The sequence below is a fragment of the Poeciliopsis prolifica genome, unplaced genomic scaffold, assembly GCF_027474105.1.
Source record: "Poeciliopsis prolifica strain line A6 unplaced genomic scaffold, Auburn_PproV2 SCAFFOLD081, whole genome shotgun sequence".
Taxonomy (NCBI): Eukaryota; Metazoa; Chordata; class Actinopteri; order Cyprinodontiformes; family Poeciliidae; genus Poeciliopsis; species Poeciliopsis prolifica.
In genome coordinates, this window is record NW_026562456.1 from 262521 (window position 1) to 289271 (window position 26751).

The window sequence follows — 26751 nt, forward strand, 5'->3', positions numbered from 1 at the left end:
AAGCTTGGAGACGAGCCATCTGCTGCCTGACTCTGCACCATTTTACCCCCAATCCCTGATGTCTTTCATCCTGGTGATTTTCTCCTGCTCTGTAACTGGGAGATGGAAGAAAAGCTGGAACAGCCTCACTGACAAATCCCAAACAGCACAATTTAGCCAAAGGGGAAAGCTGTGAGTGTGGAGGTTAAATCAAAGCAGGATAAGTGCAGCAGAGAGGCTTTACCTCATGCAGGTGGAGAACTGCTTGTGTCTTATCTCAAATGTTGAAAGTTAGTTTTGATCCAGAAGCCAAATTTTGTTTTCTAACTTGTTTTAGGAATAGTTGCTGGGCTGAATTTAAAGTGTCATTACAGCCTTTGCAGATGTCACATAACTGGTCAATATAGAGCTTTATTTAGCTGCAACACTTACTAAATAAATAACATTATTTATTTTTGCCAAAGCAAGTCATAGTGTAAGCTAAATGATTTTTCTTAATGTTTTTTTATTTTATTAGTAATACTTCTTTGAAGATGAATCTCCAGAGATTCCTCAGCAGGTCCAGAACAGAAGCTTTTTTTGGCATTTTAAGTCACTGATGATGACAGAAAAAATTACCCACAAACTGAGTTGCTCTGAGTATCAAAGCTGACAAAGTTACTTTAATACAAAACAGAAAAGTTATTGTCAGTATTAGTCTGGTCACTGGCAACAAATGTATCTCGTTCTTTGATCCTAAATATATATTTTTGGAGCGACTGGAATTCAGCGCAGTAATTTCCTCTGTTTATGAACTACAAATCCCAGAGCGAATGCCGCTTCTCTTATTGCGCATGCGGGAGAAGGTGGGGCGCGCGGACTCGGCGGCTGTGTGAAATGGCGGCTCTGATTTGAAACACACTGAGGCGAGTCCAGTGAATTTAGGAGAGGTTTTAAAACGGTTTGCTTCACTTGGATCAGCCAGACAGTCGCTCAGAGGGAGAGATCGGAACTTGTCCCATATTAAAGGTTTGTCTAACTTTAATAAAATTGGTTAAGACAGATATTAGCTCTTTATACGTGGTCGTTAGCTGTTAGCTGCTAACAGGCCGCCCGGCTAGCCGGCTAGCTGAGCTAACACTATCCGAGTCCAACAGCGGCATCATAACACGAGTCTGACAATCTAAAATAATACAAGTTTAACAGTACATGTCTTTAAAGTTGAATAGTTTTGACGTTGGAGTTTTGATTCATGATTAATCCCCGAGGAAAGCTAATAAATGAAGCTAAATCACTGTTAACTGCCAATAACGGCAGGTATTGCAGACATGATTTGAACTTTAGTTATTTGGATTTTCCAAGATCTTCGGAATTAATTTGTAGCTGTGTATGTATTGTATTTCCTGTTGCATCTTGTGTTGATTCACAACATTGGTTGGTTTAAAATGTTCGATATAAACTCAGGAGGATGAGTTTAGGTCAGAAATTAGACCCAGGTAAGAATAGCACGACTATAACAGATTGTCAGTCAAGTAAAAGTAAAAAGTGGTCAACAGTAATAAATACTACAACTAACTGATCAGGACCTCTGATATAATATTTAAAATAAACCACAATAAACACAAAAATGTGAAGATAGCAAATTCTGGCATCTTAAAGACTGAAATGAAAACATTAATGGGAAATAATATAATTGCAAAGCAACAAATTCAAGTTGAATAATCACTTTTCTACATTATAATTTTCAATATTATACCCATAAAATAAATACCTAAAGTAACTCGTGTTGATATGTCAAAAAGACAGGAAATAACTTTATAATTAGGAAGATTGTGTATAGAAAAGAGGTCTCACTTTGATTAAACTGTAGGTCTGTTTGGTTCCATTTTGGTTGAACTGAACTGGTTCTTCATTCAGTGAAGTTCCTCAGTGAGTAGAGAATCCAAAACTTTTACTCAAGCAAGAGTAGAGATACCCTAAAATAAATTATTTTATTTGTTATTTTTACAAAATATTGAAACGTTTAGGAAAAAAAAGAAAACTCACCAGAGGTTTTGTTCTGTATTTGTTAGATTGTTAGTGTTGCTGAATATTTTGCTTTGATTTTCTTTAAATCATGCAATTGGGTTTGTGGCAGCAGTTAAATGAACAGAATATTTATTTATATGATTAAAACCCGACTCACTGAAAGCAGGACGTTTCTATAAAAGCCCACCTGGCTGTCGTCTAGTTTAACTATTAATTATTGAAACTGCATTTTAATTTTAAAGCAGCCAATCAGAACCAGACTGAAGGTGAGGAAGACTATCAGAATGAGGAAGAGTTTCCTCCAGCTGTTGACGATGATGTTCTCCCAGAGCAGGTGTGATGGCGAAGAGGATCGCAGATAAGGAGCTGACAGACAGGAACTGGGACCAGGAGGAGGAGGGGGAGGAGGTGGGTTCACGGCGCCGCATTGTCGTTTTGTACGTGAAGGCAACGATGCTGAACTGTGATTGGCTGTTCTCCACCAGGCCGGAACGTTTTCTGTTGCGAGTCAGGATGTGTTGAAGAGCCGTGCCATAAAGAAGGCCAAACGCAGAAACACTGGAGGAGAGGTAGAACCACTTCCTGCCCGCCCCAACCTGCGCGAGGTTCGCCGCTGAGCTCACCAAGGTCTGTTTGTGTTTCAGAGCGAAGGGGGAGGAGCTTTCAAAGGTTTTAAAGGCTTCTCCATGGCAATGCCCTCGACCACGCCCTCCAGCAGCCTCACAGCGTTCTCTGGGTTTGGGGGTACTGGCAGCTTTAAAGGCTTCGGAGGCCTGAGCAACGGAACCGGCTCCACGCCTTCGCTTGGAGGATTCCCGTCTGCTGCAAAGACCGGTGAGGAAAGCTGCTGTTACCTCAGCAACACTGAATGTCTTGTCTTGAATGAACAGCCGGCAGTTAATAGTGTTGGTGCAGAGTTTCAGATTATCATCGTGTTGGTAAAGTTGAATCTTCAGTTTTAGTCTTAAACTGGAGGAACATTCAGTTGAACAGCTGGATGAACTCTGCAGGTTTTTAACGTTTTAGATTTTTTATTTCATGTCAGGAAAAAGGAAAGATTCTATATTTAATTTTTTGAGATTGTTACACTTTCAATGAGATAATAATAAACGTCTTTAGCCTGTTTATGTGTAAAATATGATCTAAATCACTCATTAATTTATTGAATCACAAAGAAAAAGAATTTTATTTAGAAGGTTGAGCTGTTTTATAAACATGTTGGGAGCGTAGAAACGGACTTTTCCAGTTTTGATGTCTGATCTGCTGTTTAGAGTCTGATTTTTGATCTTTTATCTTGTTTTTATTCGACTGGTTGATCAGAGAAAATGTATCAGCTGTCAAAGCCTCACCTGCAGAAAGACAAACATTCAACCCAGAATGTTTAGAAAACACACACCTGCAGTAAATGCACCTTTATGAGGTCCAGGCTTCTCTGCTGCTCTGTGATGGGGAGGGGCTTGTTCGCCCCCTCTTTCTCTCTCTCGCTGTCTTCCTGCTCCTTGTTCACTCGCCTCTCTTTTTTCTCTCTCTGTCTTCTCAGGTGTGGCGTTCAATGGGCCGTCCTCAGCCCAGCCTGGCGCTGACATTGTGGCCCAGCAGACCAATGGCTCCGCCTCCAGCCCTAGCCCCGCCCCCTGCAGCCGCAGCAGGGAGTACAGCCGGCAGCTGACGGCGCTCAACCAGTCGGTCCGCGACTGGATCAGCAAGCATGTGAACGACAACCCGCTGTGCGACCTCAACCCCATCTTCAGGGACTACGAGCGCCACCTGGCCAGCATCGAGCGGCAGTACGGCACCGGCGCCGAGGAGACGCAGCAGGGAGACGCCTCCATTCCTCCTCCACCTGCTCCCTCTTCATCATCCTCCTCTTCCTCAGTGGCTCTGTTCTCCTTCAGTAAAACCTCTACAGAAGATTCGGGTCAGAAACGCTCCGGCTCGGCGCCGCTCCCTGCCGGCGTCTCCTTTAACTTCGGGCAGAAGGTGGACGCACCCACCCTGGGGTCCTTGGCGTCCAAACCGACCGTCCCCAGCTTCTCCTTCTCTTCCTCGTCCAATCAGAGCTCCCCGTTCGGAGCAGCTGGACCCTCGGCTGCAGTGTCCTTTGGCGGGACCAAAACTTCAGATGCTCCAGCTGCAGGTCGCCAACAACAACATCTTTGTTCTGGAATATTCTGCTTCAAATTGGACGTTGCTGCTGTTCTTGTTTACTGGAAGAAATCTGAACTTTTTGTTTCTTCTTCCAGACGACAAAGACGAAGAATCGGAGGAGCCTCCCAAACCAGAGGTCAAGGAGGTCAAAGAGGACGACGCCTTCTACTCTAAGAAGTATGTGTGGAAACTCTGGCGGCGGCGCTCAGTCATTTACAGAAATAACGAAGCGTTTCCTCATTTCCATCAGGTGTAAGTTATTCTACAAGAAGGAGACAGAGTTCAAAGAGAAAGGCGTGGGAACGCTGCACCTCAAACGCACCGCTGAGGGGAAGACCCAGATGATCGTCAGAGCCGACACCAACCTGGGTAAAACACCTCCAATTTCCCACACCATCCAGCAGTCAGTAAAAGCGTCCCAAACAAGGAGGAAAGTTCATCTCAGTAAAATCAGGAACTGAAATAATTTCTGGCTCTTATTCTGGTTTTCTGACAAACTGAGTTTAGTGTTTTCATTAACTGACCAATAATCCCCAAAATTAGCAGAAATAAATATTTCACTATTTGAATTTACTGAAATAATTGTATTTTAAATCATTACTGAGATGAACTTGCTTGTTTTATTGTTTCATTCAAGTTTATAGCAACCTGTGCAGAGAAAAATGTATTCAGATCTGACACCAGGTGGCGCTGCAGTGGGAAGCTCTGATAAACTTGAATAGATCGAGTTTTTGCTGAACAATATTAAAGATTTGAACTCAGCTGTAGCACGGTTGGACATGTTAAATTTAAATGTTTTTATTTCATCATCCTCCATGTTCTCAGCAGCTGAATCAGACCCTCAGAATAATTAATACGTAATAAACTATTCAACACACCTGATCAAAGTGGCTCATAAAGGGGCTGCTGACCAGATGAGGCAAATGAAACTTTAATCAGGCATTGCAGGAGCCACCTCAAAGTAGTGGTCACATGGCTCCACCTGCTGGACAAACACAGAAACTGTAGTTAGAGACTGACGTCTGGTTTATTGTAAAACCTTTAGTCTTAGTTGTTTCATCTCACCTTCAGTTGCTTTTAGAGCTTTAAATGGAAGATAAAACTTTAGTGAGTTTTTATTCATCTGTTTTCTAATAAAAGGTTGATTCCTTTTTTTTTTTTTTTCCCGGTCAGGAAACATCCTGCTGAACATCCTTGTGCCGCCCACCCTGCCGTGCTCGCGGGTCGGGAAGAACAACGTCATGGTGGTCTGTGTGCCGAACCCGCCCGTTGACGACAAGAACCCGGGCGTGGCCGTCCCCCTGCTGATCCGAGTGAAGACCGCCGAGGACGCCGACGAGCTCCACAAGACACTGGAGGAGAAAAAAGGCTGAGGCAGAACCAAGCGGCGCTGCCTGAGCCTCCCTGACCCGACCCGACCCGACCTGACCCGACCCACTCACCTTCACTCTGTTCCAACTCATCCTGCTACATCAGCTGTTCAGTCATCATGCTGTGAAATGTTTTTGTTTAAATCTGAAACAGGCCGTAGTGCGACTACATTCCCTCTGGGTCCACGCTGCCGTCCCTGTTCTGATCTGACCGGATGGATCGGGACCGGAGCGCGGATCCAAATGAGTTGGTTTGTTGGAGGAAATTGGGACTGGGGGGGTGAACCTCCAAACAGAGCCAGTCGATTTGGTTTTACAAATTAAACACCTGCAGAAATATTTGCTTTTATATATATTTTAAGGAGCGTTTAGAGTGAATCTGCTGAGTGAATGTTCTGGAAACTATTTATTGTGTCTGCAGGATTTTTACTCTGACAGAAGCTCGAGTGAAACGGTGTGGGAGTGAATCAGAACACTTTTACTCTGTTGTCCTGTAAACATGAACTGTGGCTTTCCAAGTGTCCTTTGTTTGGCCTTCAGGATGAGACTCATTTGTAAAAAATAAAAGGAAACAAACGATTCTGGCTGTCATTACCTGGTTTTGTTTCCAAACTCATCTGAATGACAAGTTAGTTTACAAAGTAAGTAAAGCTCAAAATGTTATTTTAACAACTTCTGTTTTCTATTCCTCATAAGTCAACATGGCCTTTTCAAGCATGTGGATGTATTTGAAATGAGCTTTTTCTGAGTTTTAGTTGTTGCATTTAAAGTCTCGAGTGTTGCAACTGAGTAAAATGTAGAAAAAGCAGGAAGACGGCCATGTGTGTTTTGTTAACGTACCTTATAGTTAAAGTTTCATTTCTTAGGGTAACATTTACTACACCCCCTCATTTAGCTTAATGCATAAAAATACTATTATAAGCATTAATTTAATGCTGGTTTAAGTGCGTTCCAGAATATTCTCCGTCTGCAGGTAAAACAGCCGCATCTCTGCAGCCTGTTAGATTGGGTCACTGCTGAAAGGTTCCTAATATTTCCACCAACACCGACAATATGGCTGCGCAGGTAAACAAAGAAAATCACAAATAAAAGTCATTCTGCCAACAGTTGCATTCAAGGATGCACTTCAAATGTGTAGAGAAGCTAATAAGCGCATCCTGGTTCTCACCATGACTCGCATCGCTTTACAGAAAAACAAAAGAATGCTAACATGTTGCATGTTAGCTTGTTTATCCTGCATATTTACAAAGTCTGCTAAAAATTAAAGCGTGAATGTTCGACCTAATACGGAGTTTATTAACCGTAGAGATCTGCTGCATAATGCGTCTATACAGCAGGTCCTGCGCTTGCCGCGGAGGGGAGAGGAGGAGCGTTAAACTGGGGGACGGAAGTGAACGCAACACCGGAAGTGAACGCAACACCGGCTGTTAAACATGAGGGACGTACAAATGTCAACATCCGGTTACGATGTTTCAAAACGCTGCAATGTTTACGGCAGAATCCCTAAAATCAGTTCAGGAATTTATTAACCAGAACCATCAGTGTCCCGTTAAATTCAGCACAATAGTTAAACTATAAAATTACGAGTTTGTATCATTTGAAAGCGTTTTATGCTCGGATTACTTTGTGGACGTTTCCTAAAACTCATCCAACTCAGAAGTAACTTCAGTTAAAATAGGTTTGAGTCATTAATTACGTTTCTTCCTTTTTAAGGAGAGTAAACTGATTTAGAATTAAGAACATTTCTAAGAAATTTTCAGACCAAATGTCTAATCCTGTGACTTGAACTAAAAAGAATATATACATTTTTTAAATTAACTAGAGTTGCATAACTAGTTACATTTACTTGAGTAACTTTTTGGAAACTATATTTTAGAGTATTTTTACTATCTGTACCTTCTACTTGAGTATTTTTTTTTTAGAATGTATCATTATTCTTGAGTATAAATTTTGGATTCTATACAAAAATTCTATATATTTTTTTTAAATATAAAGATGCATCAAGTTTTATACTTAAATAAATTGTTCCTTTAGTAGTATAATACTTGAGTACAATCTTTATTTAACCATACAGACTATTGGAATCAACGATGGCCAGCATGGTTATGGAGTGAAAACCTTTTTCATTCAGGTGGATCTCGGTACGTTGAAAACCCCAGAATCAACTCGGTCCATGAGCCAGCCAGTAGATCAGGTCCTCCAGCTCGTTGCTCCAGCCATGGTCCTGGTCCCTCTGCAGGAGCCTCTGCCGGGTGAGCATGGCTCTTCTGCTCAGCCGGAAATCCTGCTTCAACTCCGACCCCACGTCAAACCACAGGTGGAGGATGGGAACCCTGTGGTTCAGTCTGAAGATGAACAGTCTGAACATACAAATGAAAAATAACAATCCACAGAAACAGATATTTATTTACTTACAGTAGATTCATTAGTTTAACTCAGTTTTAGTTAGGGCTGAAAAGATTCATTGTGATTAATCAATTATTGAAGTAAGCATCAACTAGTAATCGATTAATTGTTAACTGAAGTACTCACTGTCAGAGGAGTAATTAAAGTTAAAAGTGAACTAAATATTTAACCATTTTGCATATAAACTAATAATACAATCCTTTGTTTGTAAATATGTTTTACACAGAAATCTTCTAGTGGCAATTTTAGTTTCACCTGAATAGAAACAATCTCCTTTTAGGTACCTTCGACTGTCCAGTTATTTATTGGTCAACAAATTTACTTTTAATGTTATTCAAAAACGGCTTAAGTAAAAAATCACCAGAATGAGCCTCTATTAAAAATCCGATGAATAATCAGAAAGCAAAATGATTTGCAGTTAAAGGAAATGCAGTTTAAAAAAAATCAAGCTAAATTAAATTTAATTTTCTGGTCTGAAACTCAGAGCAACAGTTATCCAATAAGAAAACCAGTGGATTGTATTTTTTTCATCCTGATATTTAAAATGTATTTTTGCTTTATTATTACTGAACTGTTGTTGAGCAGGTGGGTTTACAGGCTTTTAGTCCTGATATAAAGGCTCAGCCCACCGTGACCCGCCAGCAGCAGCAGCAGCAGCAGCAGCAGCAGCAGCAGCAGCGGGTGTCGAAGCCGTTTTCTTCTGTAGCTAAAGCATGAAGTACGGAGAGGACGGCATGACGTCAGAACTGCGACATAAACACAAAACACGCCGCGTCTGTTTACATAGGAGAAGAACGGGAGACTTCCTGAGGGGGCGTGGTCACAACGGGTGGTCAAAGTGAAGTAAAAGCAGAGGTAATTAGAGTCAAAAGAGACAAAATATTTTTTCTGCTAATGTGTATTCCAATAAATAAATACAGGAAAATGTAGAGTTTGTAAAGTGAGCAACAGAAGAAGACGACCGCCAACATGCACAATAACTGTGTACAAAAGCTGTGATGTACGAACACGTCAACACAACATCTCAACAGCTTCCAAAAGGCCCTAAAAGCGTTTTACAGTGCAAACCGTGTCCTCAGTCATACGTCTCTGGGTTAAAGCAGTCTTTGCTTCTGATCGGCAAGGATACATTCAGCTGGCAGCTCCACCAACTACATCATCAATGACACTGAAGAGACGAGCCTGGATCTCCTGGACCGAGGAAAAACTTTACAACTTACACACAACACTGATGAAAAGCAAACTTTGATCAATGAAAAGTACAGACAAATCTGATCGATAACAGCTGACGGGTGAGTTAACTGGTTACCTGCTGAACAGGTAAAAAATAAAGCATGAAGTCAAAACATTTTTTAGCACAGAATCTGTGAAGTTTCCAGTGGACAGGTGAGAAGAGCGTAAAGCCTCTGTGCAGTGGCTTGGAGGGAAAATGTTCAAATGTGAACAGAGTGAAAAGAGAAGAAAGTTACACACAGATTTAAGGCTTCAGGAGCACTAGGAGAAAATTAATTCACTTATTTTACATTTACAAACCGTTCAGTTCTACAGTTTTCCCTTTAAAATCTGTTAGTTTTCATTGAAATTCAAGTTTGGAACTGAAGTCAGTTTTGTGTAAAGTCAAGAGACTGAGAATAAAAGCAAACATGTTTGTCATGTTGAAGTTAAAATATTTGCTTTAACTGAAAGTTTTTTTTAGTTGTGACATTTCAGTTGCTTGAAATAAATCCACATATATTTAACTTCATTAAAAAAGCAATAAGTCATCTTAGTGAACAAATAAAAATATGAAAAATATCAAAATTATCTTTCACCAAGATTATTTTCAAAATAAAGTCAAATTAAGAATTCAAGTTAAATTTTTAACAAATTATCTGACCAAACTGTCAAAACAAGAATTTTGAAATAATATTTTGCAAATTTAACTACAGCTACAGTATTTTATTATATAATGTTTATGTAAAAAAAGAGAGAACAACCTGCTTATTGACTGCTTAGTGATCCAAATGTGAACAAAAAATTTATTTTTCCTTAAAGTTACAATTTTACAAATCAATTTCCTTATTGAGAATTTATTCCCAATTTGACATTTTCAACTTTATTACAACTCCCATGAGATTAAAGAGTAAATGCAAAACGTGTATTAGTTCTAACAGGATAAAGTTGGATTTTGACCCAGATGCTTCGTGTTTGTGGCGATAAAATCCCACATGATGGACGGTCAGCCGAACGCAGTGAAGGACATTAGAAAAGAGGAGCTGTGTGACGCGTCGCTCGGCAACAGACGACGGTCTTTAAAAGCACAACCTTCAGTCAAGGCGTCTCAGTGAGTAAAGCAGCAGATATTTACAAGAAAAAACAAACATTCATTTCCCTCTTCCTCCTGGTCAGAGTTCGGCCAATGCCTGTTCACGCTGAGGTCAGATGGTCCGTTTCCACGGAGACAACGTTGGGCTCGGCTGGGCATCGGACAGAAGAGGAGGCACTTCCTGAATGGCTGGTTTGTCTGTGGAGCGTCTCTGCACCTCGGTCGTCTCCTGAGTGAAGCTGGCGATTGATTGCAGGTCTCCGTCCGGCCACCAGGGGGCGCTGCTGTTTCAGTGGCCTGATGGTGGAGGCACTTTGTAAAGATGCTCTGAGGGGGAATCCAGCTCTGTTATGTCATCAGGATGGGCTTCTGCCTCACCTCCAGGATGTCTGCCACACAAACACAAAGAGCAGCTTTCAGGAAACAACTTCAGCTTTTAGAGCCGAACACGGTTCTGTTGGTCAGAGGGAAAATGTTTGTGGCAGAAGTTCTTAGATTTGTTGGTTTGTAACATCTTACAAGCCAGTGAATATCAGAAACAATTAGTTTTAATGAATGAATATGTCAATGACAGCCTAAGTAATTTAATTACTTTTTAGCTACTGTTTTATTTTGATGTATACAAAAGAAAAAAATGCATATTATACTCCTTAATAGGTGAAAAAGTAAAAAGAAAATATGTATATGTCATCATATGTACAAATATATATTTCTTGTCTCTACATAGAGTAGAGACAAGAAATTGTCTGATCCATTCAGTTTATGTTTTATATAATAATACTGTATTTAGACAAAAAAATGCATCCAGCTTGAGAAGGAAGAGTTTTGTGGTTGCCACTATAATTATTTGAATTATGTACAAATATCTATTTTATGATGCATTTTTAAACTACTGATGTCACTCATAACGTGACAATCACTACCAAATCAATATTTTAATTGCTATTCATACTGATAACTTATAAAATATGTGTGCTATTCAGTCATGAATAAATTATACTTAATAATTTTATTAAGTTAATAAACATAATAGTCAGACTATCATGTAAATCTGTTACAGGATAGTTTTACCCTTATGTAATGAAATAAAACATTTCTGTGACAAGTTATCTTAGAAACTGAATTAGGTTCATTCCAAACAGAGAAATATCTGAAGCTAAGAGTTTCACTTTTTAGATTGAAATAAGTTTTTATTTGAATTAGAGAATCTGGTGTGTTTCTCCTGCTGTGGCAGCTCTCCGCCTGCAGGTGGCAGTGTGATGCAGCGCTCTGACCTGTGGTGATGCGGTGCAGCGGCAGCGTGACGTAGGTCAGGTGTGAGTAAAGTAGGAAGTAATCCTCAGCCCGGTTCAGTTTGAGCCAGGATCCGACTAGTGAGCGGCCGGTTCCAGACAGCGAGCGCGACCGAAGGTTGGTGGTCGCGTGAATATCTGAGGAGACAGTCAGTGATGTCACAGTGCAAACGCTCTATAACTACTAACCCAGAACCAGAACCAGAGCTGAAATCTGTCTGAATAAATCATCAGGAAATAAAAACCGGTGAGACCAGTTCACCTTCGTCGTCCTCCTCCCTGAAGAACTCCTCGCTGTCGTTGGCGGAGTGAGACTTCTTCATCTCTGCGATCCTGTTTCTGGGAACTTTTCTCCTCAGCGACGGAGAGAAGAAGGACGGACGGTTCCTCTCTGGGGTCGGAGGCGTGCTGAACGACGTCACCTGACAACAGCCACGATCATCACAGGAGGCCGATGAGAACATACAAACAAAAATAGCAGAAATACAGGAAAAATAAAACTGAAATCAACATAATTTCAGCTGATTATTTAATCAATTTGGCACATTTAATTACTTCAGCTTATTCTATAACATTAGAAACATCTTAGTATTCATTTTTATTTATTTTATTTAAATAAGAAAATATACTTTATCGCCTAAAATGCAGTAAAGCATTCCTTTATTGATCATTTGAAGCTAAAAATACTTTTAACATAAACATGATAAAATCTCAGCCTTCCTGCTGCATTCATCAATATAGTTCAGAGCTGATCTGTTGATTACAGAATTTGAACATATTTACAGACAAAGAGGGTTTTCTATTGTAAATCTAAAATGTTTAGATTTTTGTAAAATTTTTGGCTTAATTACTGCTTTGTGGCCCAAATGACATTTTTTTCCCTGTATATTTTAGGTAACGTTTAATTGATAACTAAATTAGTTGGTGATTAACTCAATGATCGATTAACAACGATTAATTATTTTGTTTGTGATTAGTTTAAGAGATTCTCTTCCTTTTGAGCTCAGGCTGTAAACCAGACATGATTTTAAGCATCAGTTTGTAGAATAATACATAATTCATTCTGCCTGCATTCATTATGGATGGTGACCTGGTTTCATCATAAAGCTTCTTGTTGCTCTATTGGACTTTCTCTCTGCTTCCTGCGGCGCCACCTGCTGGTTTTTAGCCTCACCCTCTCGTGCATCGGGGACACCTGGTCCTCCTCCGTGTTGCAGGGAGACGTGTCGCCTGTCGGCACCCGGCTGACAGCCATCTCAGCATGACCTTTGCCCTGTGGCCCCTTCATCCTCACAAACTCCATGTTGTTGTACTTGTAGAAGCCAAAGGACATCCGCTGGGCCATCTTAGCAGCGACGCTCACCTGCAACAACCATACACACATCAACACACTGCAAAGGACGTCAACCGAGTTTATCGTACTGGAATTAAACATTTAAAGGAGACTTATAATGCAAAACTTACATTTAGCAAATTTTGTACTTTCATTTGCATATGGACTTAAGCCTGTTCAAAGAAGCTTAATAGGTCACCTTTAACATGACACTTTGCATGAAGTTGCTGCAGCTACATGCATGTTTTAGCAGAGTGTTTTGGTTCTGACCCGGTTGTCGTAAACCTTCCTGAGCGCCTCGTAGCGGATGGATCCCTGGAAGATGACGCCCTGGAAAGTGTTGCTCTTATCGCTCGCCACCAGCTCCACACACACCATCTCGCCTTCACCCACAGTCATATCTCTGAACACCTACACAGGCGGAGAGGAGAGCTCAATCCAGAACATCAAAACAATGGATTTCTGACTCCTCCAGCAGAAAAGGTCGTTAAATAAGGAGCTTAGAACTAAATAGAGTGAAAAGGTCAGAGGTCAAATTGCTGGTTTTAGGATCAGAGAGGCGTCACTACCTCTTCAAAGTTGTCGATCATGAAGAAGATGTTGGGGTAGCTCATCTTGGACTCCTCTCCTTTGATGTCCATGGCGTGTTTACTGGGAGAGGCGAAAACCTCCTGGAGGAGAACGTTGGAAAAGATGAGAGAAACAAAGTCAAGGCAACTTCCTGGTGGTGGCGCTGATTACCTACCTGACATTTCTTCTTGTGGATGTGGATGTCTCCGGCGTCTGAGCGCGTGCAGACGGCACACGTTACCACATAGTCCAGCTGGGGGAAAATGAAGAACTCAAGTTATTTAGTGTCGAAACGGTGAGACGTTCATGAAATACTGTTCATCTATTTTGTTTGCTAAAATCTCCAAGATTATCTCTACTGCAGGTTGAGCGTTTATGAGGCAAATTATGGTTTGATTCGTTCATTTCTGCAGCTTTTAATAAGGATAAAAATCACCCCAAAAGCTGTTTAAAACGTACAAACTTCAGCTCTGATGTTTGAAACATCAAAGCTGGAAAATGAGCAAACAAAGAAGGAAAACCAGAAACATCTCAGCAAATATAAGCTCTAATTTGAATGAAAAGGGTTTAAAAAGCCAAAAACCAGGAGGCGTGGACTGAAGACAGACTTCCATTTTGTCTGGATCCATTGTCTCTTTGTGTCGCCCTATTGGCTGAGAATTCAGCAGATTTACCTTCTGGAGGATCAGATTTAGGTAGACGCTCTCCTCCCAGTCGATGTCTGGGTCACCAAGACCTGGAAGCTTCTTGGAGTCTCTCCTGTAGACTTCCACCTCCACCTAAAAACACAAAACGCTGTTGTCAGATTTTCCTTGTTGTAGAATCTGATAACTAAACTAAAGAGTATTTAATGTTTAATTGCTTCTAATCCTTTCTTTGGCTCCCCAGGTGTGAGACGTTTCATGCTTTTGTGTTTCCTTCCTGTCAGATGCTCTTCAGGGAGATCCCAGGTCTCCAAATGCCAGGAATCGCTCACAGACCTTTTAGAGAGCCAGAATGGTCGCTATGGCGACGCCCGTTTGTGTGTGCAGAGCTGATGGGATGAAAAAGCTTCACGGAGGAAACAAGACAACTAGTCGATGATAAAATCTCTGTGTTGTTGTTGGTGAAAAAACTTTAAAAATGAATTTTGACAGACTGAGGTTCATGTTTCCTAAAGGGAAGCGAAGAGAGAGGCGCCGATCTTCATTTAGTATTTGGATGTCAAATACTAAACTCATCCCAGAAACTCTTCATGCGACTGTCATGGAAAGTTCAACTCTTTTACTGATATTTTTAAAGGCCAAATTAAACATAAAACTCTCTGAAAGAAGTAGCAGAAACTTTAAAACCTCCTTAAAACATTTTAACATTTAGTGAAACCAAATACTGAGCCAGTTGTACTGTAAAGGATGCAAGTGACATAATTTACTTATTGTCAAAAACCTAAAAGCTTCAGGAAAATTAAATACATACTAATTATGATATGCACGATCAGCTGCTCCAGGTTAAAGGTTGATAAGAACTCTGACTTGCTTTCCTCTGCTGGTAAAACTGATAAGAGATTAATTAAAATGAGGATGATGAAAGCAGAGAGAAGGTTGATGAACCTGGAAATGCTGGAACAGAAAGACTACTCAAAAGTGAAAGTTTTAATTTACGGTTAAAGTTAACAATGATTAAGGTGATGACTGGAAAAACCAGATCATGTGGTTGGAGGATTTCCTGCTAGACGAGCATGTGATCTGTCTCGGTTCAGGAATCTAACCAGGACAGAAACATCGGGGCAAAGCCAGAATAATACAATGTAAATGCACGTTGAAGTCGCTGGTATTGGATCTGGAAAATCAATTGTTGGCCCCTTTCCACTGGTAAAATGTTGAGATCACATATACACTAAACCTCTCTTGATTACATAAGGTAGTGTCATTATAGATAGAAAAAGGGAGAATTTTATAGAAAAAAAACAAAGAAAATATCTGAGTTTGAAAATTCAGAAATTTTCCATATGTGGAGTTCAAAATTTCTTAGTTTTTTTCTTGAACATTTCTGAAATTTATCTTATAATTTCTGAGTTTTTGTGGGAAATTACCTCCCGACCCCCTTATTTACAATGACCCTAATACACTGTTCTACTTTTCCAGCGCTGACATTTCTCGGTTTTCCTGTTTAGAAAATAGAATTAAAAATAATCTCTTCATGTGGTCACAGTCACATCTTAAGACACACCGACATACACCAACCCAAAAGTGTTTTGTTGGTATCATAATAGGATTTGACTCGTTTGCTACATTTGCTTTACCACTACAAACTAATATGGCTGCGGCGCATGCGCTATTCTAAATGTAGCATTTTGATGTCCCTCGTGACAATTGTCAGGTTTTCAAATTTAAATATACTTTTTTCATCCCAAAGGGAAATGAAATGGTATTGCAACTCATAAATTCACATCCAAATATTAAATGTTGTTTTTAATTATACATTGATTTTATTTGAAAGCATCTTTCAAATACACCTTGAGTCCAGGAACAATAACGTTTTGCTAAACTCTCTTTCAGGTATTTCCTCCGCTTGGTTCAGGAGAACCGTCACGTTTAAATCGGACCTGAATGAATAAAGCGGCGGGCGAATCCAGAGGAAACGTTCTGAAGGTTCGGCCCAGTTTTAAAGACGTGACGCGGCTGCATTCGCAGTCGGCCTTTCCTCTGTCTGAAGAGGAGGAAAACTGGTGCGCTGAGCTGGACTCGGAGGCAGTAGCCATGGCAACCGGAGATGGAGGGGCACGTGGGACAAACTACAAACGGCAGACGGAGTCGGCGCTCTCCAAATGTAATTATAAAAAGAGAAAAAGGACAACGCTTTCACAGACACTTCGAGTTTGGAGAGATGTTAAATATAAATATGATGAAAATAAACAAACACAGAGATTGAAACTCTGAAATGAAAAGTAATTAATATTTAAATAAATTATGACTGATATTCCAGTCCTTCATTAGTTTATGTATTTAGATGTTTTGTTGAAGTTTTTATAACGGTAAATTGTTTGGATAAAAACTGATTAAATTAACAATAAAATATTTACTCTCACTTTGCTCATTTGTTCAGGATTTCTCTGTCCTTGTTTCATTTCTCTCTTCTGCTGCAGAGAATCCGCCTACAGATCAGGAGATTCTGGTTTTTGTTTTGGGAAACGATCCCACTAAGATCAGCAGTGCAGGCTGGACGAAGCCTCCCTGATCAGAGAACCGATGGCTGCTGCCGTGCCCTTCGCCTCAATCCGTGTTATTACATCTGGCCTTTGAGAGGTCTGACCTGCGGATGGAAATGATGGCCGCTGATGGCCTGAAATGGCAAATATAGATTCAATCTGCTGCTGAATGAAAACCCAGACTATTTTCTGCTGTGGTGATTAGATTCAGTCAAAGGGAGGAGAGTGATGCAGAAAATATGATGGAAGTCAAGATGTAAATAATAATTTATAACCTGAAAGAAAAGGACTTAAATACTGCATTAAATGGAAGGAGGTAAGATTTTGGTAGCTGCACTTATTCTTTTATATATTATGTATTTTCATCTAAAAATGAACTAAAGTGAAGCATAGTTTCTCTACAAAATGATACACATGTATGCCACAATAAAAAAACATGCTAGATATGTTTGTGTGTTTTATAATCATCCTGGTCTAATGTTGAATGAACAGAAATTTCAGTTCATTTTGCTTCAACCAGAACTACTGCATTTTGTTTTATGACGGTTTTGATGATTTAATAGTGTAACAATTATCATATTCCTGTAGCTGTGAGCTTCACAAAGTAAAGATTTTTATTCCTTCTGCTGGAATCATGAGAGCCAATTAAACATTTCATATGTAATGAATTAAAAACTGAAATTATGTCCTTGAAATAATACCACTTTTGCCTTCTAGCAACCACTGATAATATCTGACAGCATTCAGATATTTTCTGTCCTGGACATCATGAGTTAAAGAATCAGAGCATTTAAGAGGAAACTGATAAAAACACCAGTAGAAATCTAGAATGTCGGATTGTTTTTCACCTTTTTGGCCTCGCCGTTGTCTGCGCCGACATATGCAGGCTTCCTGCGGACATAGAACAGCATGTCGTCCTGCCGCGGCGCCCACTTCTCCATGAAGTAGGTGGAGAACATCCAGGTCCAGAAAACGATGCGGTCATCTTTAAAACAGCCTGGAGACAGAAAATGGATGTCAGGAGGGCAAAGACAGACAGATAGTACAAAACGGCAGGTTTTATCGCCTAAAAGAGTCATTTTTATTCCCAGGATGTTTTTTTTTTTTTTAATATTTAAGCCATTATTATTCACCTACAGCTCAGTTACAATAAAAGCACCCGTTGATGCTTTTATTTTGAAAAACAGCTGGGCATCAATAGATGTAAGGTTAAAGGCGTCAGAAATAACAGCCACGTTTTGTGTTTCAGACGATGACCGTCTGCCCTTCATCGCCACAGGATGCTCATCACCTTTCAGAGGCACCTGTCTGGTTACCTGGCAACAGCTGCTAGGAGGCAGGAGGTTAAGATGTTAACGGCGCTCATCACTAAACCTGATCAGTCACACACATTTGTACTTTTATTAAAGAAAGTATGAGTAGTTGGGGACAAAAGAGGAAAATAATCTGGTTTTCTTCGCAGCAAAAGCTTTAAACTGATTTTCTTTTTCTTTGAGTTATTTTTATCAATAGTAACAAATTTAAAGAAGTTTTATTAGAAATGAAACCTGTAAAGTTTAAAAACACGTTCAGGAAAATATGTACGGAGTGGACAGAAAACAGGATCTTCTACCGTAAAATTACGTAACATTTAATATAAACAAATGGTTTTTATAATGTAAAAATACAGTTTGACGTTTTTCCAACATTTGTGAAACATTGTTCTCATCTTGTCTGCGTGATTTTAGTCATTTTAAGTTGACGTAAACTTGGATGTATTCTAATTTATTCCTCACACAAAATTGCATGTTTTAACTTACAATGTATAGTTTGTACTTTTTCTTAAATTACTTTGTATTATTCAGTATTGTTATAAACTGATGAACGGCCTGCAGGTGAAAAATAAGTACAGAACAAAAAAGAGAAAAAAAATAAAGATGAAAAAAGGATGAAAGAAAACAAATGTAAGAGAATTACACGAGGAACTGACTGTAGTTTTCTCACAATGCCTGGAAAACCTCTAGAGGGCGCCACCATGATCACATGTCTGATTTGGACTCCTGTTGCTCCAGAAAAGCAGTGGAGACGATCCAGATCTCATGACCAGATGAAGCTTCAGAAACATAATCTGGATTACGATGTCTGCATATTTAATGATCCAATTCGTAATCAAAACTCCTTGTTGTGAAAACTGAACCGATCAAACCCTGATCCAATCACAGCAGAGCTTCAGTTTTTAATTTGAAATCAAACAGCAAAGTGATGAGTAGAGCCTAACCGAGGCGCGTTGGGATTAATCTCATTATCTATGACGACGTGATCGGGTCACCAAGAGCTGCTGCTAAACCACACAGGAAGAACCAGGAAGGCGGCACCGCTTCCTGGACCTTCTTGGTTCATGATAAACCTTCATGAAGCTCAAACCCGTTTTATTTTAGCTCTCCAGTCAGATTTGAACAGAAGTTTGGAATCAAAAGTCAACCAAAGATGTGATCAAAGTTTGGTTTTCGTCTGAGTGCTGCTGTTCTTACGACTCCTGATCTATTTATAGCTGCTCATCCCGCTTTAAAAATACTTCAGCTGTGATGAAACCAGGCGCAGCGTCACATGGCCGGGAAAGTGATCTGAATCCTCCAAAAACTGTGGGGTCATATGGATCATGAGTAAAATTTGATCTGGTTTTCCAAACCAGATTAAATTTTTTATTTTTTTATTTTTTCTTATTTTTCCACTTTCTATCACTTGTAATTTCTATCACAACTTCTGTGATTTGTGTGATTAATACATTTGTTTAATTACAAGCATGCAATCATAATATTAGCAAGAAAAAAAAACATAATTTCACCAGAAGGACATTTTAAAACTATGAGAAAAACATTTGAATGAAAAAAATCTTCCAGTCATGAGGATCTGATATGAGCTGCTCAGTTTGATTCTTTGAAACAGATTCAGACATTTTATACTCCTGCTACTGATAATTTGATTCATGTTTTAAAAGTTTAAAAATTTCCTCATTTGTAAAACCAATACAAAAGTGCAGCTTCACAAGATGCTCAATATGCCTCATCTTATTTGTTTTGCTTTTTTTGTGCATGTTGGAGTTCTCATAAAATTATTAATTCAGTCTTCTAATATTCTGACTTTATTCTGGTAATATTAATACTTTGCTCTTGTGTTATTTGGATTGAAACCAAAGAAGAACAGAAAAAAAAATTCAGATTTTCCAAAAATTTGACAAATTGATAAAATTGATTTATTGCTCAGTCCTGGTGACCACTAGAGCACCAGTTACTGAACCATTAGTCTCCACATTGTCTCTGTAGACGAGGAAAGTCGAAGTGTGTATCACTTGACCTCCCTGACTAATGTGTGTGACCCGTTTGTCATGTGACGGAGCCTCCGGGTTTATCTTGTGCTCTCCTTATGTTTTTGATGACATGCTGTCATTTCCAAAGCAGGTCAGTTTCTCTCTGCAGGAATGAATCCACATTCCCAGTCCGTCCGTTTGGCTCAAACATGCCAGACAAGTCGAGTGTTTTCTTGCTGCTCCTGTTCGTTTGTATGATGTGACCCAGAAACTTGACGGCAGACGCCCTGGTTCCTAAAACCCGACGGGAGGAAACGCGAGGCGAGGCAGAGCTGAAGGTTTCTGATGAATCTTAAAGGTTTTCCTGAAACATTTTCTGATTCCTGCAGCTGAATCGCAGTTGCAGGCTTTCCTGCTTAACAGCTTTAGTGGAGCTCAGATGTTTGTTGCAAAAAGCTGAGACATAAAATGCAAATTTATGTCTGCATTTAAATAAAAGATAACTGTTTTAAGTCAGTTCAGCAGTTTTTCTGCATTATATTGATACAAGATATCTATCGGAAGCAATAAAGTAGATCGGTGCATCCCGGGTTTTGAAGTAGCTGCAGACCTGAGCACAAACAGGAAACAGATAATTTCCTGCTGGGGTCAAACCTGCCCCAATGTGAACCAGCTGTGTCACAGAAAACATTAACATTTCTGCAGAAGCTCAGCCAGCCTGACTCTCTGCACCTGGTTAAATATTCAGCAGGATTTATCATTCGAGTCGCAGAGCAATCAGCTATTTTTACTGTACAGACGCAGACGAGCGAACGTCTAATGTGATTTATTCCCTCCGTCAGGGAACAACAAGCTGATGTCAGTATTTATCTGAGAGGGTTTATGAAAAGCCCAACCATTGACAGGCAGCTCTACATTTCTGCTTCAGGTTTCAACCAGTTGAAGGTGGGATTTAAAATGTGAGAAAATAAAATGTGTTGTGACATTAACAGTGGAAACTTTACTGATAGATAACACCAGTAAAGTTCACCTAGTAATCCAACAAAGCCTTTAAATCAACATTGAGAGATGCTGAAGTAACTGCACTGATTGGTCACCTTCTGTTTGAAATATCGGTGATTTAATGGTTGGAGATTTTATGCTAAGACGCTAAACATGGAAACTAAAGAACAAAATTATTACTGCCTATGAAAATGATATTTGTGACTGTGCTGCCACTGTGTGATATGAGTAAAGACCTGAGTCACTGTTGGTAATTTGCTTAAAGAGTGCTGAGTCAGCAGCCTGCAGAGGAGCATCCAAGGACAAGAGAACACACCAGATGCTCACTTCCTCAAGTACTAAAGTTCTGCTTTTCAGGCTCAAATCTGCTTCAACTACAATACTTTAACTAGCCCACTCCACCTTTACTCCCCTATAAATTATAACTCCACCTTCTAGCCAAAATGGAGCCTAAATAAATGGATTTACTTCTGGTCTAGTCCATTTCATTTTCCAGCCCCAGAAATGAAAAGGACATTTTTTTTCCACCTTCAGTGAGAAGACTGTTTTTATTTTAGCAGGTTTTAGAGATAGATGGAGGCATCTGGTCTTCATGCTGCCACTTGGCTTGATACAAAAAAAAACATCTTAATTTGGGAAGAATTTCATTGTTTTTGTTTTTACAAATCAGGCTAGGATGGAATAAAGTGAAGCCAAAATGAATACAGGTTGTTTCTTAGTATTTCACATTAAAACTAACAATAATGGCCAACAGAAACTAAACTGGCTTCAATGATTGGCAACAATAATCTAGTTTCCTCTGGTGGGCGGAGCTTAAAGAACTTAGTTACAGCACAGCAGAGAGGGTCGGGTTATTATTACGCCATTTATAAATTAACCGCACTGCGATGAGGTTCTATGGATGCTGTGCTCTAACTCTATAGTAATATTTAAACATTTAGCAGTAAAAGCATTGAATGCCTGTTTGTAAAAATAGAAATTATTTAAAAAGCCTTTCAAACAAACACTTCACTCTTGAACTATGCTGGCTCATTTACTGAAAATGACTGATTAAACACAGTCGACACTTTAAAAGAGTTACAGTTAACATTTTAAAAGAAATGTTTGGGTTTCTTTTAAACTCTCTTTTCTGCAACACAATATAAATTTGGAAGATTTTCAGACCTTAGACTTTTTTACTGCAGCTTGTTTAAATATTTTGTTTTTTTAACTACTTACAGAGAAAAAAAAAAGAAGAAAAAATGAATAAATTTTCACATCTACGGTTTGTGGTGGAGCAAAAATGGCAGCTTGTTCAAAAATTCTCAATACTTTGTAAAAGTTAAAATACTGCTTGGCAAAGAAACGAGCGCATGAATTTATGGAGGGATTCAGTAGCTGCAAGTGTTTTTCCTGCAGCGGCAGCGCGGCGAACTGTGATGAAGTCATTGCTTTTCAAACAGAGCTCTATTGATTTATGCATCACAGCAAACGAACAACACCGACTGTCTGCTTCAGGGCCGATAAAACGGGGCAGAAACACCCAACAAACTGCACAGCTGACACTTCTCCATCAGTTGGGGAGTGTTTGTGTGAATTCAGGATGATTGGATCAATTCACTCTAACAGGACAGTTTAGTTGCTGCAAACAGTTTCCACAAGCCTAAAAAGACATACTGAGACTCTACATACATGTTCTTCATGAAGGTGGCTAATAAGTAAAGCAGCAGATAAAAAGGTTTTTGTTACAAAATACAGATTTTCATTTACAATCCTGGCTTTTAATGATGTTATTTTATTACTTCTCATGTAGCAAGTATGCAGAAAATCAACAAAAACAGAAATCTGTTGGATTGATTTAATAAAATCTTGTTTTGTCAACTCAATTTTATTCTATCAGTACATCAGTGAATTACTGTTTCATTTAGAAAGAAAAAAAGCAAACTTTTTTGGAGCTGAATTGAAACCCACAGAGTCTGATTATTCCCAAATTAACTGAATTTGTTAATAATAATTTCTCCTGTTGTTGTTTGAGCTGCTGTTTGAACTGATTCTTCAGAAATGTGGCCTTTGACCCTTTCAGCTTCTTCGTTTTGTGTGACGTCTCCCAAAAAAAAAAAACTTAAAAATTTAGAGGAAGCCCAAACTTCCTCGAAAAGTTACAGTTACCTGGCAAAGTTTTCCAATTATTTCTCATAGTTTTAACATTACATTTGCCTCTTTCAATTATTAGATCATTAATTAACACAAAAACAGAAATATAATTTAACATTTAAACTGTGTTCATGTGTTATGAACCTCCCAGAGACTTTTTCCTAAACTGTTAATAAGTCAGTAATGTATGAATTCAGTATCTCATTTTGGCTGGTAGCTTAAATTTAGTTTGTTAAAATAAATCTGGAGTGTTTTTTAAAACATTATATTAGAAAATATAATCAATAACATTATAAAAAAATGTTATTGAGTAAACATCTGGTGTAGTAATAACTCTGCCTTATGTCATTGTTCTCTGGGTTTAATGTTGAGTCCTATAATAAAATTTTGACACTGAACCCTGAGGTTTATTTGCAATATGGTTCTAATTCTGCAGATCAAATTTCTATCATATCGCTCACAGGAAAATCTCTTCATATATTTATGTGTTGCTGCAAATGACTCTATAAAACACTCATTCTGAAATAACTTATACTTTTCCCGCAAGTACTTCTGTACTTCAGTGTCTCACTATAGTTCTTTTTTCAAAGTAGGGCAATGTTTCAATCTGTGAAGGTTCCTCTTTTACCAAGGACCTGAAAACCAGCAGAGCAGAAGAACTTCAGCTACAAAATAAACAGGAACAAACCACAAGATTTTCCACCCAGACCAGTTTAAAACAGTTATGTTGAATTTAAGCAAAGTCAGCATCTGTATGTCTGATCAGTGGATATTGTAGAATTCAAACAGCAAACTTTCAGTTGAATGTTGACATTTTGCTTTTCATGTTTGGATACATGAATATTTTAAGGAAAGATTTATTTTTAAATGTGTTTTATCTGAATGTAAACTGAGAAGTAAAAAACTCCCAACAAAACTAGCAGATGAGATAATACTGTAGTTTAAATTTATGTAAAAACATATGAAAGCTTCTTCTCACTCTAAATAAAAAGTTGCTAACATTGTATTTATCTTCATTACTAAAGCAAATTTACTTTTTATTGCATAAAATGGAAAAACATGAATCTTTACGTCACTTAAAGTTGTCTTTCTTTGGGAAACGATCAGTTGTTCTGGGTGCCTCCATCTTTTTACCAGCTGAGATAAACTCTGCCCTGTTTTCATTCTGTTCAATGTAAGAAATTCAGTATTTGTGCTTTGATTAAAAATAAATAAATAAAATCACTTAATTCTGCTGTTTTGTCAAATGAACAAGCCAGACCTCTGTTGTTGGTGGTCTGGTACATGTTTTAAGTTATTCTACTCAGTTTTACTGGCATTTTTAATCAGCCTTACTTTACAGTATCTTGTTTTGTATACTTTAATAATAAATTTGACCTTTCGTTTGCTTGTCACTTTGCTGCACATGCATAATATACACACTGATGGACAATAAAAGGATATTCTCACTTTAAAAAAAATGGGGCCCATGGTTGAAGTCTCTTAAAATCATTGGTAAGGCCCTGCATACCAAGACTGAGGGCAGAAAGTTGGAAACAAAGCTGGACGAAGATAAACGGAACAACAAATAGTGGCACATATAAAGCGATTAGAAGGTTTACGTTAATTCTGATTGGTTGTCCTATTCCAGAAATAAATCAGGACAAATCGGATATAAAGTGGCAGGCACGCAGATAGCACAAATAGCGTCAGGTCCACGGAGGATCAGACTCACCGAGTCCGCTGATCTCCTGTCGGCTGTTGAGTCGGTTCCTCTCGTCGGCGATGGCCTTCAGCATCTGCTGCAGGGAGCCGTCCAGCTCTCCGTTCTCCTCCTCCGCGGGCCCGACAGCCTTACACAAACCGGGGAAGGACGCCATCTCCGAGCTGGGATCATGACAGTCCGGGCTAAAAGCAGCCCACGGTACCGGTTCACGGCAGCTAACTAACGGCTACAAGGAGGACCAGAAAAAGGGGGACACCGGGATATCCCCCGGTTCTCCTTCAAATTTACTCCGGATTGGATTGTAATCTTGGCGCCAAGAGGCCGCTGTAGGTCAGGAGCGGTGCGCTGTGCTGCGGCGGCCGAGAACAACAGCAGACAGACAGCTCGGTGTGTTAGGGAGATCCTGCTACTTCTGTCATTCAGATCAGCTGGAAACACCCCTCGCACTTCCGGTAACATGAAGGCCTTAAAGAGACAGGGCAGCTAAAAGGCACAGAAACGCAAACTGAACCAAGAGCACGCAGAGGTGTCGCAGACAATTCTGTTACTCCTTAAATCCAGGGACATTGAAGGTTGGGTCCGCCTGAATAAAATAAAAATAAAGAAACGAACTTGTATAAAATCCCTGAACGACTAAAGGATGCAGTTTAATATATACTAAATGCTATAGAGGGAAAAGGACGTTTGAAAATGTTAGTTATTTAATAGAGAAAATTACATAAATTTAATGTGTAATTTTAATCCACGACTTTTCAAAATCAAACTTCTGTGACAAAAAAGTGTGTGAAAGCATAATAAATTAAAATGCAATGAATTAGAATTTAGAGTCAAATTGATGATTGTTCTTTTGGTAAACTGTTACAAGAGAGAGAAATAACAGATTTTTTAAGTGTCCGAAGACATAAGACACTTTTGATTTAGACAGCACTTTTAATTATTGCAAACAATTAACACTAAAAGTAAAATAAAATAAAACAAAACAAAGTACTTCTACTTAACTGAACGAAAACAAACATATTTTGTTGTTAACTTTGTTAATCCTTTTTTGCAATATTGGTCACCTGAGTAGTGCAAGTGGCTCGTGTTTCCATCTCCAAAATGGCGGCCACGTTGACGTACAAAGGAGCCAAGTCAGCTGAAATCATTTGGACTAAGTAAAGTTCTGTTTCACACGGGGTAATTCTCTTTATAAAATATACAGTAATAAGCAGCTAATTAAAGGGTCACATTCAAACAGCACCAAAGGTAAACTTAAGTCGTTAACCGTTTTGCTTCTCCTGCCGTTAGAACAACGGTTAACACCCGGTGAAGCTGATGTTAGTTACCTGGATCCTGTTAACATACATCCGTTGGGAACGAAGTCAGAATCTGACTATTGACAATTTTCAACGTTACACCACCTCAAGCTCCGCCCCCCTGAACTGCACCTCTCCGCAGGCTCAAGTGTCCCGGTTTAAACAAGCGCACCCCTAATTTTCCAGACAAAAGATGACGTCATGTGAAACGGTCTCCGGACTGGAGAAGGTAAATCTGGACTATATATGTATTATCAAAGCAGTTTGTAGACAATTTCACTCACTGAAAGTTAAAGCTAAATATAGCACTGAAATGTACAAATATTTATATAAAATAGAATTTATATTTCATCCAGGTGAATAAAATATGGTTCCAGGAAGATTTAACTTTGTAATGAACAGCTAGCTCCTAAATGAAAAATTTAACCTTCATTTATGTGTTAACATACTTTTTTCTGATGTTTTTTCTGAAAAATATGTCTGACAGAAAATATCCTGCTTTTTATCCCGCTGCATGTTTATATATTTATGAAGGTTAACACAGCTTGGAATAGAAAAACTAGGTAATGGTGACGCCTGGTCATAATAAATCACAAAATATTTTTATCAGTGATTAGCCACTTATTTTATTCAAGTTATCAGCTGGAGAAACATGGAATAATTCTTTTATCTTGGTAGAGATTGATTTTACAAAACAAACAGAATACATTTTTATAAATCCCACAATAAACTG

The 26751-nt window shown here is 39.0% G+C and overlaps 2 protein-coding genes across 5 annotated transcripts; one reads left to right on the forward strand and one right to left on the reverse strand.

Annotated features, from left to right (window-relative positions):
- Positions 1-830: 830 nt before the first annotated feature.
- On the forward strand, positions 831-6083 carry nup50 (nucleoporin 50). Of its 2 annotated transcripts, none has more exons than XM_055022100.1 (8): positions 831-987; positions 2316-2394; positions 2472-2555; positions 2631-2820; positions 3527-4123; positions 4230-4311; positions 4385-4503; positions 5308-6083. In XM_055022100.1, exons 2-8 carry the CDS (start codon positions 2326-2328, stop codon positions 5505-5507), a joined length of 1341 nt encoding a protein of 446 aa, XP_054878075.1. In that variant the 5' UTR covers positions 831-987; positions 2316-2325; the 3' UTR covers positions 5508-6083. The 2 variants fall into 2 exon arrangements, with proteins under 2 accessions (XP_054878075.1, XP_054878074.1); XM_055022099.1 differs by having other exon boundaries at positions 2321-2394.
- A 2707-nt stretch (positions 6084-8790) lies between these two features.
- Positions 8791-26208, reverse strand: kiaa0930. Of its 3 annotated transcripts, none has more exons than XM_055022023.1 (11): positions 26049-26208; positions 24733-25306; positions 17446-17594; positions 14085-14189; positions 13586-13663; positions 13410-13511; positions 13111-13251; positions 12682-12870; positions 11770-11929; positions 11490-11645; positions 8791-10604 (listed from the first exon to the last, which is right to left on the reverse strand). In XM_055022023.1, exons 2-11 carry the CDS (start codon positions 24875-24877, stop codon positions 10564-10566), a joined length of 1266 nt encoding a protein of 421 aa, XP_054877998.1. In that variant the 5' UTR covers positions 24878-25306; positions 26049-26208; the 3' UTR covers positions 8791-10563. The 3 variants fall into 3 exon arrangements, with proteins under 3 accessions (XP_054877998.1, XP_054877997.1, XP_054878000.1); XM_055022022.1 differs by lacking the exon at positions 26049-26208 and adding an exon at positions 25785-26030; XM_055022025.1 differs by lacking the exon at positions 26049-26208 and adding an exon at positions 25988-26004.
- Positions 26209-26751: the final 543 nt, after the last annotated feature.

What these genes read in the sequence shown, in the direction of transcription:
- nup50 (XM_055022100.1), top strand. Translation starts at nt 2,326, where the DNA reads ATGGCGAAGAGGATCGCAGATAAGGAGCTGACAGACAGGAACTGGGAC. An exon ending in TTCAGATGCTCCAGCTGCAG is followed by an intron (nt 4,124 to 4,229) that starts GTCGCCAACAAC and finishes TTCTTCTTCCAG; the next exon opens with ACGACAAAGACGAAGAATCG. An exon ending in CAGAGCCGACACCAACCTGG is followed by an intron (nt 4,504 to 5,307) that starts GTAAAACACCTC and finishes TTTCCCGGTCAG; the next exon opens with GAAACATCCTGCTGAACATC.
- kiaa0930 (XM_055022023.1), bottom strand. Translation starts at nt 24,877, where the DNA reads ATGGCGTCCTTCCCCGGTTTGTGTAAGGCTGTCGGGCCCGCGGAGGAG. An exon ending in TGATCGACAACTTTGAAGAG is followed by an intron (nt 13,252 to 13,409) that starts GTAGTGACGCCT and finishes CCGCCTGTGTAG; the next exon opens with GTGTTCAGAGATATGACTGT. An exon ending in GGAAGGTTTACGACAACCGG is followed by an intron (nt 12,871 to 13,110) that starts GTCAGAACCAAA and finishes TGGTTGTTGCAG; the next exon opens with GTGAGCGTCGCTGCTAAGAT.